A 13,867-nucleotide genomic window follows, 5' to 3' on the forward strand; every position below is an offset into this window, starting at 1 on the left:
GAGAATTGACAGGAATCCTCTGGTGGCATTTAAGAGCTCACCCACAAGCAGATTTCCTCAATTTCCCCCAAATACCTTATATGTCCTTTGGTCTTTCCAAAGCAGGATGGGATGAGGCCGGGCCAGATTTCTTGGAAAAGGTCCGTGCCCCGGCTTTGGATGCTCCTGCTGCCTGGCTTTCTTGAAGTTCTCTGTCCCCAGAGCTGCCTGGGACCTGGAGTGAGGTTGAGGTGTTGATGAGATCCAGATTAAACCCTTTTGACAGGATTACCCCCTGTTGCGTCACATCTGGCCCTGCTGTTCGTGATGTTAAGGAGCTAATGGTCTGGAAGGTCCATTTCCTCCCACTTAGTGGTTGCTAAGTGATCTGTGGGCTGGGGCTTGGGCACCACGGAAGTCAGCGGCTGCCAGGGACCCCTCCCCTTGCGGGGGGGGGCGGGGGTCTCTGTGTGCATCAGCGAACTGGTGTATTGAGGTGGCCGCGTGCTGATTTTCTCAGGTGCCTGTTCCTTCTGTGAGTGCTAGCTGGTGTTCTTCCAGCGAGAAGAGCTTCGTCCCAGCTCACCCTTTTGTATCCTCTCTCCTGGTCTCACGGATCTTTGTTGGTGGTGGTGTTCAGATGTTCTAATATAATCAATTGCAAAATTAACAGATTTAATTACATTTCTGTGGAGTAGAGTAGGAGAATTTGCTTGCCACGTACATATGCTAGTTAAATGCTTAAGATGCCTGTGATTGAGTTCCTGCAAACTGTGAAGATTTTTTTAATTCCAAAGGTAAACGGGCAGAGCAGAGGACCAGAAAGACAGTTCAGAGAAGAGGAAATGCACGTTGTTGGTGATCATGAAAAGCTGCTTACCTCACGAGTAATCGGGGCTGCAGATCAGAAGAGCAAGGTCCCGGGCGGGCTCCCCTGTCCGAGAGCAGGAGGCAAACACACAACTCTCGATGCCGATGGGAGGGCCAGTGTTGACCTGCCCCGCTGGGCTGGCGGGAGATGGGGCCCGTGAGGGAGAAGTCTTTGGATGCTATCCATTAACATGAAAAATTTGTCCGTCTTTGAACCCAACTGTCCTACTTTCTTCCCCATGCAAAGCAGCAGCTTATGGTGGTTTAAAAAAAACAACAACAACAAAAAAGGAAGCCACCAGAATGCCCTCGAGTCTGGGAACAGTGGGATGAGGGTGGAGTGTGTGCACCGTGAAATGTCGTGAAGCTAGCCGTCAGGGTGAGTGGGAACCATGGCCACGGGCGGGGTGTGGACAAGAGCATGTGGGGAGCAGCTGGTGCATTTTGGTGCAGTGCTGGAGGCCGGGTCCCGTTGAGGTGGTGGGAGGGGGGTACTGGACACTCATTCTGGAAATTTCTACCCATAGGGAACTGCCAGGGGGCCAAAAGCAGTTTCCTGAGTGTGTTGTGAAAGTGGTTTTATACCCCAAAATAAAATTTTGAGAAGATGGAACGTGTACATTTATTACATGTACCAGTTCTAACCCACTTTCCTATTTTGTGTCTCACCCGGAGTTGGAAGGCCCTCGTGTGTGAGTCCTTGTTAGGACGTGTGGTGACCTCAGAGCAGCTGCGGACGTTGGGGGCTGGGGGCTGGGCAGAGCGGGGGTTTGGGGGTCTGAGCTTCCAGCCAGGACAATGCAGACCCGCCCATTTTTCTGATGAGCCACATGTGTCCTTTCTGCGTGCAGCCCTCATCCCCAGGTGGAACAGCCTCCTGCTGCTACCGTTTCTTTTCCTTTTTACAGAGGTCGTGTTCTCCCTATACACGTTGTAGACAGCACAGTAAATAAAAGAGACGTTTTGCAGAAAAATAGTAAAAAAAAGTCATTGTAGTTCCTAACTGCCACAAGTTAGCCACTGCCCTCCTTTGGATGTGTTCCTTGCACAGGGGCCCGTGGTACATACAGTCTTGCTTTAAAAAAAAAAAAATGACCATAAGTGCCACCGCCACCTGTGTGAGGTAGAAAAGGCTTTGCAAACGTCTTAAGCGGTCGCGCCATGTTCCACCTTCTGGAGACGTGGTTGTTGGCTGCCTTATTCCCGTGTTGCTGCTGGGCGTTTCGTGTTGCTTTCACTCATTTGGAAGCCTTGGACATCTTCGGGCCTCCGTCTGTCCTTCCCTCCGTGTCAGGTGGTCCCCGGGGCAGCATGGATTCTGGGGGCCCAGCCTCTCTTCCCCACCGCGCCTCACATGCTTGCACCGGGACCACTGCACACCCTAGCCCACTGGCAGGGCTTTGGAAAGTGAGCAGAATTTCATTTTTAATTTCTATTTATTCGAGTATCAAATGAAAATGAGTGGTGTCCGCTTGTATTGGCCATTTGTACTTGCTTGGATTGGCCATTTGTACTTTCTTTACTCACGTGGAGGTATTTTTTTTTTCACGTGGAGGTTTTATGTTTGTTTTTTTTAAGCAACATTTGTGATATTAACCTATTGATCTAGCTACCTTCCCGCCACCCCCCACCTCAGGTGTCGATTTCCCTTTAATTCTATTTTTCTTAGGGTTCTTAGCATTTTTAATTGTTCTGGATTTTTTTATGTTTATGTATTTGGACTTAATCGATCTTCTCTTTCCTGTCCTTTATTTCTTTTTTAAGATTTTATTTGTTTGAGAGAGAGAAAGAGAACAAGCGCACAGAGGGAGAGGGAGAAGGAGACTCCCCGCTGAGCAGGGAGCCCGATGCGGGGCTCAATCCCAGGACCCTGGGATCATGACCAGAGCCCAAGGCAGCCACTTCACCGACTGAGCCACGCAGGCGCCCCTCCCCTTTCCTTTTAAATCCGACAAGCCTTGGGGCATATTGCTTCCGGCTACACCCTCTCCTGGTTCACCCCCCCCCCCCCAACGCAGACTGCCGAAGTTAATGGGCTTCCCCTGGCTTCCCAGCCCTGCGTTGTGCGGGCTCAGCATGGCCGAGGTCTCAGGCTCCAGGGGGACCAGGGGGTGTGTAAGGGCACCGAGGAGTGTAAGGAGGGTACACAGAGGGGCCCTGTGTCCCTTCTGCATGCGGGCTGGCACAGTGCTGGCGCAACACCACTGGGTGTGGGCAGAAGCTGGGCAGTGGAGACCCTGCAGGGCAGGTGGGGAGGAGAATGTTCATTTGGCTCAGAAAGCTTGTGGTCCCCCAGGGAAGGAAAGCATCTTCAGCTGGGGTGGGGGAGGGCTCTGACTGACTCCCCTCCTCCCTGACCGGCAGGCCCAGCCTCTTTGTGGCTCTGTCTACATGGCAGGAACGTGAGGAATGCGCTCATGCCAGGGGCTCAGCAGCCCCAAATAGCCCCCTTTTTGTGTCAGAAGTAATCATTTGATGTGGTTCTCTGTTTTGTGTCGTATGTACATAGACATCGCTGGGAGAGGTGGCTGCAGAACCTGAATCAGCCTCTCTTACTGAGGCAGTAGGACTGGGCCAGGAGTTTGTTTGGAAGTTAGGGAAGGAGGAAGCTGAGGCCGGGGTGGGGGCGGGGGGGGGGGTCTTTTTGGAAGGAGGGCCCTTGCTAGGAAGGGCAAGCCTGGTCTTCGCTGATGTGCATACCCAGAAAGGAAGACAGGCAGGGGCTCCCTGCAAGATGAGCTCTGGGCCCAGGTCGGGCCTGTGTCCGCAGAGATCTTGCCCGGCCAGGGAGGCCCAGGGGCTTGCGGCCGGCCAGGCGGCCTGGGTTCAGATGCCGGCTTCAGCTGCTTACTAGCTGGTGACCTTAGGCCGACTGGCGTCTGTGCCTCAGCTTTCGCACCTGTACATTGGGGGAAGTGACCTACCTTTCTCGGAGGGTTGTTGTCAGAGATAAATGGGTCACTGGGTGTCACGTGCTCAGTGTGGCTGATTGTGTTCAGTGAGTGGCTCTCACTACCAGGTGACCAGCCGTGTCCCATGTGGCTGTTGACTTGCATGTATAGGGCACCAAAGGTGTCTCTGCTGCCCTCAGGGCTGGCCCATGTGTGCCCAGGAGCCCAGGCCCCGGTGAAGTGAGAGCAGATCCGGTATTAGCTTCTACAGCAGAGGCAGGATGAGCTGGGGAGGCTGAGGGGGCAGCAAGGTGTGGGAGTCCCCCAAAGCTTTGTGATGGCAGCAGGCATGGATGGGCTGAGTGTTCTGACCACAGCCGCTGAGCTGGCAGGGCCCTGCTGGAGAGGCCTTCTGCTTCCTTCAACACGGAGCCCTTGCGGGACCCCCACCCCCAGCCCTCCAGCCCCCCCGGCCCCAGGCAGTGGGCAGGAATGGCCTTGGGAATTGGCCAGAGCCTGAGGAAGTTACCTGCTCCACTTTCAAAATCTGTAGGGGGAATTCAGACACTTTTAAACTTCTGTTCGCTGGACTCTCAAACTACCCAAGTCTTTTTTAGCGTGCACTGCCCCTCAGCCCCTTTGCCTTGGGGCCGTGCACTTGCACCTGTGTACCCGGGCTCTCAGCCACCTGGTGGCACTTCACTTTCCATAGCTCCTCCATCTTGGAGCCGAATTAGCGCAATTATTATACTTCGTGGAATATTCGCTTTTATTTTTTTTAAGGATTTATTTACGAGAGAGAGTGTGAGGGGAGGGGGAGGGGCAGAGGGAAAGAATCTTCAAGCAGACTCCTCACTGTGCACGGAGCCCCATGTGGGGCTCACTGGGGGGCTCGATTCCAGGATCCTGAGATCATGACCTGAGCCAAAACCAAAGTCAGTTCATAGTGTCACCCCGGCGCCCCTGGAATCTTTCCTTTATTCAGATATCTTACTTTGGTAAAAATAAGGTGAAAGCAGACAAGCTGCCATACTGCTGATCAGGAATGAAGATCTCATAAATTGAATGCCTCTGGGAGCCATGGGACTGGAAGAAGCAGATTTTTAGCTCATGGGACTTACGCTGGACCTTGGTTCAGTTTTGAAGGAAGCGAACACTTTTATTTATTTTTTTTTAATTTATAATTTTTTTTCAAAGAATACTTTTTAAGACATATGAAATGCAGGATATGTGTCAGAATTGAGATGGAAAGGCAAGGAGCCATTAGGGAGCGTGCACGGTGGTACATTCTGTGTCTGGAATCCCCGTCCGGAGCAAGGCAGTGTGGTAAGTGCCCCGCCCCTGCCCTGCAGGGTCAGTGGTGTGTGTGAAAAGCAGTAGATTTTCTTGGCAGAGTGCAGCGTGCACAGGGCCCATGGTCCTAGTTCTCGGTCTGAGCAGGGAGCAGTGTCTGTCCAGGTCCCTCTTCGGGTTTTAGGATGTGGCAAGGGGGAACAAGGTCAGGAGGCTGGTACAGGAGGTCAGGAGATGTACAGAAGTACTGAGCCTAGCACAGAGCTTGTGGACAGAAAGAAAAACAAGGAAACTACTATGGAGTAGCTAGCTTGGTGCTAGAAGGCTGTTTCCAGGTTGGGTAACTGCTCAGCAGAGGGTGGTCTTGGTTTCCTCCCTTTGTCTCCCACCCTCGCTTGCCCCTTGGGTCCTCTCAGCTTCTCCATGGGGAGGACGCGAACGCAGCCACTGGGGAGCTCTCTGCTACCCTGACCTTGGGAGGTGGGGGCGGATTGGCCCCCTGGAGCCCACCCCCTTGCTCCTGCAGCTCTTGGGCAGCACACTCATTCTCCCCCGGTCTGGAGGCCACGAGTCGGAAATCCAGGAGTGGGCAGGCCGGGCCACGTTTCCTGTGAAGGCCTCTCTCCACGGCGTGTGGACTGCTGTCTTGCCCCTATAGCTCATTGTTTTCCCTCTCCATCACTGTCTCTGTCCAGATTGCCCCTTTTTGTAAGGACAGCAGTCAGAGGGGCGCCTGGGTGGCTCAGTCCTTAAGCCTCTGCCTTTGGCTCAGGTCATGATCCCAGGGTCCTGGGATCAAGCCCCGCATCGGGCTCCCTGCTTGGCGAGCCTGCTTCTCCCTCTCCCTCTGCCTGCTGCTCCCCCTGCTGTGTCTCTCTGTCACATAAATAAAATCAAAAAGGGGGGGCAGCAGTCATAAGGGAGTAGGGGCCCACCCTACTCCGGCGTGACCTCATCTTTGCCAGCGTCCTATTTCCAAATAAGGTCACCTTTTAAAGGACTGGGGGTTAAGACTTCGAAATATGAACGGTGGGGGGCACAGTTCAGCCTGGAACAGCTTTCAGCAGATTTTCAGAGAAAGACTGGATCCGGAGGGGTCCCAGGGATGTCCGAGGTCTGCCTCCACGGTCTTGAAGAGTGACGGGACCAGCAGTGGCCTGTCCTGGCTGATGCATAACTGCTGGCACGTCCCACTAGGTTTCTGACTTGATGAAAGCTGGTTTCAGTTGTTCCTGAGTCCCAGAGGACTCTGTTCTCTCTCTCTCACCCAGGGACAGCTCCTTTTATGGATCCCCTGCCTTGTGCCAGGCACCGTGTTGGGCCCTCCACAGTCACAGCGCTGGTCCTCCTAGCAACTTCAGGGGGCAAGGTGGGATTATTTCTGGTTTGCAGACTAAACCCCGAGACCCAGTGAGGTTAAAGTGGCTGTAGACAGGCACACGGCTAGTAGGTGCCAGAGGCTGAATTTGAACCCAGTTCTCTCAACTCCAGAGCACCCCATGCCTCTAGACTGGGATCTTTGGAAGATGATTGGGCCTGTGATTTACCTCCTTAGCCGACTGTCGCAGCCAGGGACCATCCCTCCCTCCCCATAGGGAGAACAGAGGCCTGGGCTTGCAGTTCATGCTCAGCAGGCACGCATGCATGCATTTGTTCACAGACCCATTCACAGAACCGTGGCACGACTCTGTCCCCGGCAGGCGGGCGGGCCAGGTCCTAGGGGGAGTGGTAGACGCGAAAAGCAGCCGAGAGTGAGGAGCCTTCCGTGCGCGTGGTGACGTCGCTGCTGCTCTGGTCTCCGTGGACAGTTCCTGAGACCCAAGACTCGCAGGGAGGCCCGGAAGTCAGCGGGGAGGCAGCCTGGAGTCTCCCCCTCCCGTCCGCGGACTCCCCAGCCCGCCACCCGGAGGCCTGCGCAGAGGAGCTTGCTGGAGGCCGCCCCGCCTCAGGCCGCCCTGGGTGTGGCCCCGGCCCCGGCCCCGGCCCCGGCCCCGGCTCCGGCTCCCCGGGCGCAGGCTGCCGTCCGCCCTCCCGCCGCCTTCCCGCCACCTTGCTCCCGCCTTGCTCCCCGCCTCCCTCCCCTCTTCCGCGGCATCCCGGCCGCAGGAAGATGTTTTGCTGCCATCTTGTGGGCACGGAGAGCCCGGCCGCCGTTGGAGGGCCAGTGTGGCTCTGGGACCACTGGGGCCACGGGAAGGAGCCCACATCTCTCCCTCCGAGCGAGCCACCACGCGTGCCCTTTGGCTTCCCTTCCTGTCGCTGGGAAGGATGTCCACAGGCTCTGGGCGGCGTGGGTGGCCTCAGCCGGGCGCGCCTCAGCACGTATCAGTGGGTCACCCCTGGCAAATATTTGAGCAGAGACTAGGTCTGAGGTCGTGTGGGATCCTGGGGCTGGAGGCCGCCCTTTCCTCACAGTGTTTGGTTTCTGTGCAGTGCCTCCCACAGCGTACCTTCACAGCCATCTCCCCCCACAGGTAGCCGGGGTTAGTCGTGTCCCCCTGCCACCCCCAGGCTCAGGCCGGTCCACGTGGTGGGTCCAGCCCACCCAGCCGTGGATACCTCTAGAGTCGGCTCTTGCTCTTTCTGGTTTCCCAGCTCATTTTCTGTGCTCTCTGCTTCCAGGGAGATGTGTCTCCAGCCTCCCCCAGAGTGCACACCGCGGGGCCTCGCGAGAGAGGCTGTCTTTAATTCCCCCAGAAATTGCCACGGAGTCTCTCCGCCCTCAGCAGCAGAGCTAGCCTGGTGTTTCTGAGGACCTTAGGAGACGGAGAACTCACCTGAGGGCTAGCCTTTTGGAATTTCTGTACTGTTCACACCATCCCAGCTTGAAGATTTTTAGGATGGTCCTAATGTCTTTCGGGCCGTGCTGCGTGGAGCTGTGTTTGCCACAGCTCTCTGGAGCAGGATCTTGTCAGGCAGAACACAGAGACTTCAGTTTGTGATGCCAGTGAGGAAGAGAGATTTGTGCCTGCACTGTTCTCCCTGAGGTCCTCGACTGGCTCGATGGCCCGGGGATATTTATGTGTAGGCAGCTGTCCTTCTCTAGCTTCTCTGGGTCGAGAAAGGCTTCTGGGAAGGAGGAAGAGGAAGAAGGCAGCCAGGGGAGGAAGCGGAAGCTGTTGCCGGTTTGGGAAGTGACCCAGGCTGAGCACTTTGGACTAGATTCCGCAGGTGCAGTGGGAGCCACCGGGAGCTGGTGCATCCCCCGAGAATGTAAGATGTTCTTTTATCTCTGGGACTAGGCACCGCTGCCTGCCTTCCCACAGCAGGTCTGTGTGTATCTGGGGGCCTTTGCCCCTTGTATGCCATCCTGCTTGTCTCCCGCTGAGACAGCCAGGGGAGTCCTAAGGCAGCCCATCCCCAGCTGGGCACCTTGTCCCTGTCCTTCCTCAATCCCCGGACAGAGCTGCCATCCTGTGCTCGCAGTTTCGTTGGCTTGGGGCGGGGGAGGGTTTGTAATGAGCAGCCCTGTTCTTCTGGGGAGGGGTAATTCCCTATGTGTCTGAGAGAGAGGGCAGACAGACAGATACGCAGATAGGGCAGTGGAGTGTGGGAGACTTAAATGTGAGGAACTGAGGCAGGACTCCAGGGCTGCGCTCTTGTCGCCGCGCCTGAAGGATCCTGGGAAAGGCTCTTCTGTGGAACCGTCTATTATGTGGGGAATATGCATGCTGGAGAGGGAGAAGCCATCCTCATCACTGTTAATAAGTAGTCCCAGGAAAATACGAAACCACCCCCAGGGCTCTCCAGGCCTGGGAGATCCAGCCCGGGACTTGAGAGTTTCCAGCTCTGGGCTCTTGGGCAGCACCTAGGATGGAGAGGCCCTGCCTTCCTCAGGCATTCCCCCACCCCAGCCCCCTCAGGAATGTGCCACTTTTATCTTGTACTTTGCTTCTACGCAGAAGCATGGAATTCTGAGGCTGAGAGGAGGGACATTGGGAGTTGGGCTGGACTGGGGGGTGTGGAGAAAATTGGGGAGTAGCATTTCTTTAAAGCACATGCAGCCTTCCTCATCCTTGCCACTACCTGAACTGGGTTCTTGATCTGCTCATGGTCTTACGGATTATAGTAAACTAGCTCATCTCCAGGGCCTCGGAAGAGGACTGATGTTTAAAGTGAAGTGGAAAGCACAGCAGGGCAGCTCCCGGCCTCCTGCCCCCATCCTGGGGTGAGCCCTGCACTTCACGAGCGCCGGGTGCAGCCCACACTCATGAACAGGCATCTGTGCTTGGAGAGGGTGAGCATCAGGCTCCAGCCAGAACTGAGGGCAAACACTTCACCTTGGCCAGCCGACCTCTGGACAGCCTCTGAACAGGAGGTGAGACCCAGCGAGCAGGAGACTGGAGACTCAGGGATGCAGAAGTGAGTCACTCGTCCAGAACTGTGTGGTCCAGGACTGAAGGTTACCTTTTGACTTTCCACTGCCCTTAGGCAGGACACTTCACCGAACCCAGACAGTTTTACCATCTCCGAGGGAGATCACCTCGGCCATTAACAGAGGAGCTGCCTGTAGCATCCAGCAACTCTGAATTCTGGAGTTTCCCAACCTCACAATGTCTCAGCCAAAAACTAAGGCCCACGATTTTACAGACAAGGAGACTGAGGGCCAGAGAGGGCATATGACTTGCCTCCTGGCTCCTAATTGAAGTTTTTCATAATGCGGGCCCTGTGGTGTAACACCTGTTTGGTCCTTTAGAGAAGGAGCCAATGGCCCACTTCTCTCCAAAACGGGGCCCAGTGTGTGGTGTGCTGAGGACTGTTATTTATTTGGCCTGCTGGTAATGACAGCTCAGTCACCTACTTGCCCCAATCTGAGGAGGAGCCCTGGGCTGGAATTTCCTGTTTTCTGAGGGCTCCGGGGGCTGCCCCAGCAGGCTGACTCCCCTGCCGCCGGCTGCCGCCGTTCCAGGGTGTTCCAGGCCGGGCTTTGCCGCCTCTCCTTGCTGGGCCGGCTCCGGGCCTCTCCAGGTCTGGGCTTGCCGGCTGCGAGGTGGAAGCGCCCAGGGACTCCGTCGGCCCGACACCAGGTGCCCAGAGGCCGGAGGTCCGTGCGCCCCGGCCGCGGCCCCGGCCCGGGCCCAGCCCCGCGCCCCTCGCCATGGGCCTGGCCCTCGCCCGCGGGCCCTGAGCATGGAGCGGGGCTGGCCGCCGGGGGACAGCTGCAGCCGGGAGCGGCCCGCCGTCTGCCGCCGCGCCCTCAGCGTCTGCGACTCGCTGGACCTGCACGGCGCCCCGGCCGGCCGCGCCGCCGCCGCCCTGCAGGCCGCCCTGAGCGCCGCGCGCGAACAGCCGGCGCGGCCGCGGAGCGTGTGCTCGGGCGGCCCGGGGCCCCCGCCCTCCGGCGCCCGCAGCCTGCTGCTCGGCCTCCTGCGCCCGCGCCTCGGCCGCCGCGGCCCCGCCGACGGCCACCCGCCGGCTCCCGGGCCCGCGCCGTCGCGGCTCCCCGGCTCGGCCGCGCCCAGCCCGGCGCCCAGTCCCGCGCCCAGCCCAGCGCCGGCCCGGCGCAGCCGCACGCGGGGCGCCCAGACGCCACGGCCGCGGCCCACCAGCATGACGTTCCTGGAGGTGAACCGCCTGGAGCTGGCGGCGGCCGAGGGCGCGGGCGCGGGGCTGGGCCGCGCGGGGAGCGCGGGCTTCTTGCGGGGCGCCTCGCTGTGGAGCAGCCAGCGCTGGCAGGTGCTCCGCGGCGGCGGCGGCGGCGGCGGCAGCGGGCGCAGCACCCCGGGCCCCCGGCGCGGCCTGTCCGCGCTGAGGAAGAGCTTCAGCTTCCGCCTGCGCCGCGGCCAGGAGATCCGGCGCGCAGAGTCGGGGCTCCTGCCCCGGGCGCGCACCCGCAGCGACGGCGACGCCAGCTCCCTGGGCGCCTTCCCTAGCCGCCGCGACCTGCTGCTGGGCGCCGAGGCCCCGCGCGCTGCGCCCGAGCCCGGCCGGCCCCGCACCGCCGCCGGCCTCTGGAGACTGCTCACCAGCCGCTTCCGCCGGAGGGAGCCCGCGCCCGCGGAGCCGCTGTGGAGCCGCCGGGCGGCCGCGGCCCCCGGGCTCCTGGGCGCGCAGAGCGGTAAGGGAGAGAGCCTGGCCCGGGAGTCCTCTCTGGTTGGAGTCCCTTGTTGAGAGCGGGTGTGAAAACAAACCGAGCTTGCCTGGGAGAGGTGGGTGTGCCGCGAGGGCCGGGGACCAAGTGAGACCGGGGCCCCGGCGCGCTCTGGGTGGCTCATGGGCCCCAGAAGGTGGCTGTGGCAGAGGAGGACTTGCAGGTGCGTCCAGTCTGGGTCCCCTGCCACCGGGCGCTACCACTGGCCCTTGGCATGGTGGAGTGTGAGACCAGGACGGAGGGGCTCCTTCCTCACTTTCTGGCACATGCAGAACTGAGGCTGGGGAGGGGCGGAGAGTGCTCATGTTTCTAGCTTCCAGGTGGGCTTGAGTCCTCACCTCTAGCTGCCTCTGCACATGAGCAGAGGGACTGTTTATGGACCCGATCGATCGATGGTGGTAGCTACTCTTTGAGACAGCCTGTGTGAGGGGAGGTGGGCAAAGAGGCTGGCCCAGGCCAGGGCCATCTGGAGCTGGCTGGAGGATGTCCATTACAATGCAAAGAGTAAAGAAAGTGGGGCTGGCGGTGGGGCTGGAGGGGGCTCTGGGGAGCTGCAGGCTTCCCTTCCCCAGGACACTGCCAAAGGCAGGCCAGACCTGAGAATGGCCTGGACCAGAGTTCAGGCAGCCCAGGAGGCGGCTCTCTGGTAAAGAAAAGAGTGGTGGCCTCCCACCAAGGAGAAGCTTGAGAAGGAGGGCCAGTCAGGCAGGATAGAGAGCTCCCCATTCAACCTGCCCCTCACAGAACAAGGCCCCGGTGAGGGCTCCTCCCTCTTCACCCCGCCTAGGAATGTGGTGGGTGGCCCCACCCTGTGAGGGTGAGCTGTTCCTACTCGCTGGCTGTGGGACGCTGGCCCCCCTGCCCAGCTGCCAGGTGCCCGGCCCAGCCTGGGTCTGAGCTTAGAGCTACTGGAGAAGCCTCTCACCTGGGCCCCGGTGGGAGCTGCTTACCTTGCTGGAGCAGGAAGAGGAGGAGGGACATGGGTCCAGGCCAGGAGAACTGGGCCCACACCTCTCAGAGTGCTCTCCCTGAGGACCATCATCGCTCCACTCCTCTCCGGAAGCATTTTCCTGCCACTCTCTAGAGAACTAGGGGTGAGGGTTGGGGTCCCATCAGGACCGTGCTGTTTTCTGGCCTTGGCTCAGGAAGGGGCAGTATAGGAGACAGCTGGTGGTGGATGGCACAGCTGTGCGTGCCTCCTCAGTCTGATGGGTGGCCTTCTCTCCTGCAGACTCCTTTGTGAACAGCCAGGAGTGGACCCTGAGCCGCTCGGTTCCGGAGCTTAAAGTGGTGAGTGAGATCTGGTGGGGGGGGCGCCCAGGCAGCCCTGGGGCGGGGTGGGCACGGGCTAGCGCGACGGGCTTCCCCCACTTCCAGGCCTCTCCTTCTCTGGTCTTGGCCTCTCTCCGCGGCCCCTCACTTCTGTTCAGCTTTCTTTTCTGGTCCTTAGCTCTGGTCCTTCTTAAGGTCTGTCTTTCCTGCCCCTGACCACCGCTCTCACCCCTTCCTCTCCCACAGGGCATTGTGGGGAACCTGTCTAGCGGGAAGTCGGCCCTGGTGCACCGCTATCTGACAGGGACCTATGTCCAGGAGGAGTCCCCTGAAGGTGAGCATCACGGGCTTGCCTGGGCTCTGAGGCTGGCCACTGGCCCTCTCTCTCTTGGCTGTCAGCTGTGCCGGGGAGCTGGAGCTCCTTGTCCTTCCAAGTCCTCCTGTCTTCTCTGTTGGTAGCGCTGGATTTCAGAACTGCTTGGCCCCCGGGGGCTCTCCCAGCTTGGGGCCTGATCGTGCACTCTGTCCTAGGGGGTCGGTTTAAGAAGGAGATTGTGGTGGATGGCCAAAGTTACCTGCTTCTGATCCGAGATGAAGGAGGCCCCCCCGAGCTCCAGGTGATGCTCCTGCCCCAGCCCTGGCCCGTGGCACCCCTTTCCCAAGGATCTGGTTGGGACGGGGCAAAGCTATGTGTGTGCAGAGGGGTGTGGAGCTGGCCCGGGAACGGGTGCAGGTGGTAATTCTGCTCCGTCCCCCTAGTTTGCTGCCTGGGTGGACGCGGTGGTGTTCGTGTTCAGCCTGGAGGATGAAATCAGTTTCCAGACGGTGTACAACTACTTTCTGCGGCTCTGCAGCTTCCGTAATGCCAGCGAGGTGCCCATGGTGTTGGTGGGCACACAGGGTGAGCGGGCCCGCGGGGCCAGGGAGGAAGCCACCTGCTCTCCCCTCTCCCCCTTCCCGTGTCACCCCGGAGCGGGCACCACCTCCTTGCTCCATACGCGCTGGATCTTCCCCAGCTGGAGCCTCCCACCTGGTGTGACGGGCGTGTCCACGTTTTGGGGGATGGATAAATGGAGCGGCTGGCTTGTGTCCACTCTGAGTCGGTGGCGGAGCTGGAACGAGGCCTGGACGCCCGTATGCTTGAGCTCTGCGTCGTCCACTGGCCCGGCTCATGGCCCACGCGCCCTCGGGCCTAACACCGCACCCGCCCCCCCCGGTCCCCCGTGCGTGGCACCGCTTCTCAGCAGGCTAAGTCCCACCCTCCCGCCCCCCACAGATGCCATCAGTGCCGCAAACCCACGGGTCATCGACGACAGCAGGGCCCGCAAGCTCTCCACAGACTTGAAGCGCTGCACCTATTATGAGACGTGCGCGACCTACGGGCTCAACGTGGAGCGCGTCTTCCAGGACGGTAACTCAGGCGTGGGGCGGGAGGCTCCCCCCTTTTCCAGGCCAGTAACTCAGGCGCGGG

The 13,867-nt window shown here is 59.4% G+C and overlaps 1 protein-coding gene across 1 annotated transcript in view; it reads left to right on the forward strand.

Moving 5' to 3' along the window:
* Positions 1 to 13,867, forward strand: part of AGAP3 (ArfGAP with GTPase domain, ankyrin repeat and PH domain 3) — a 56,040-nt gene that overhangs the window by 12,736 nt on the left and 29,437 nt on the right. The window contains 5 exon segments of the mRNA XM_027574373.1: positions 12,356 to 12,414; positions 12,643 to 12,730; positions 12,928 to 13,013; positions 13,156 to 13,297; positions 13,673 to 13,807. Coding sequence (XP_027430174.1) covers positions 12,356 to 12,414; positions 12,643 to 12,730; positions 12,928 to 13,013; positions 13,156 to 13,297; positions 13,673 to 13,807 — 510 coding nt within the window.

This window comes from Zalophus californianus, chromosome 12, assembly GCF_009762305.2.
Source record: "Zalophus californianus isolate mZalCal1 chromosome 12, mZalCal1.pri.v2, whole genome shotgun sequence".
NCBI classification, from domain to species: Eukaryota; Metazoa; Chordata; class Mammalia; order Carnivora; family Otariidae; genus Zalophus; species Zalophus californianus.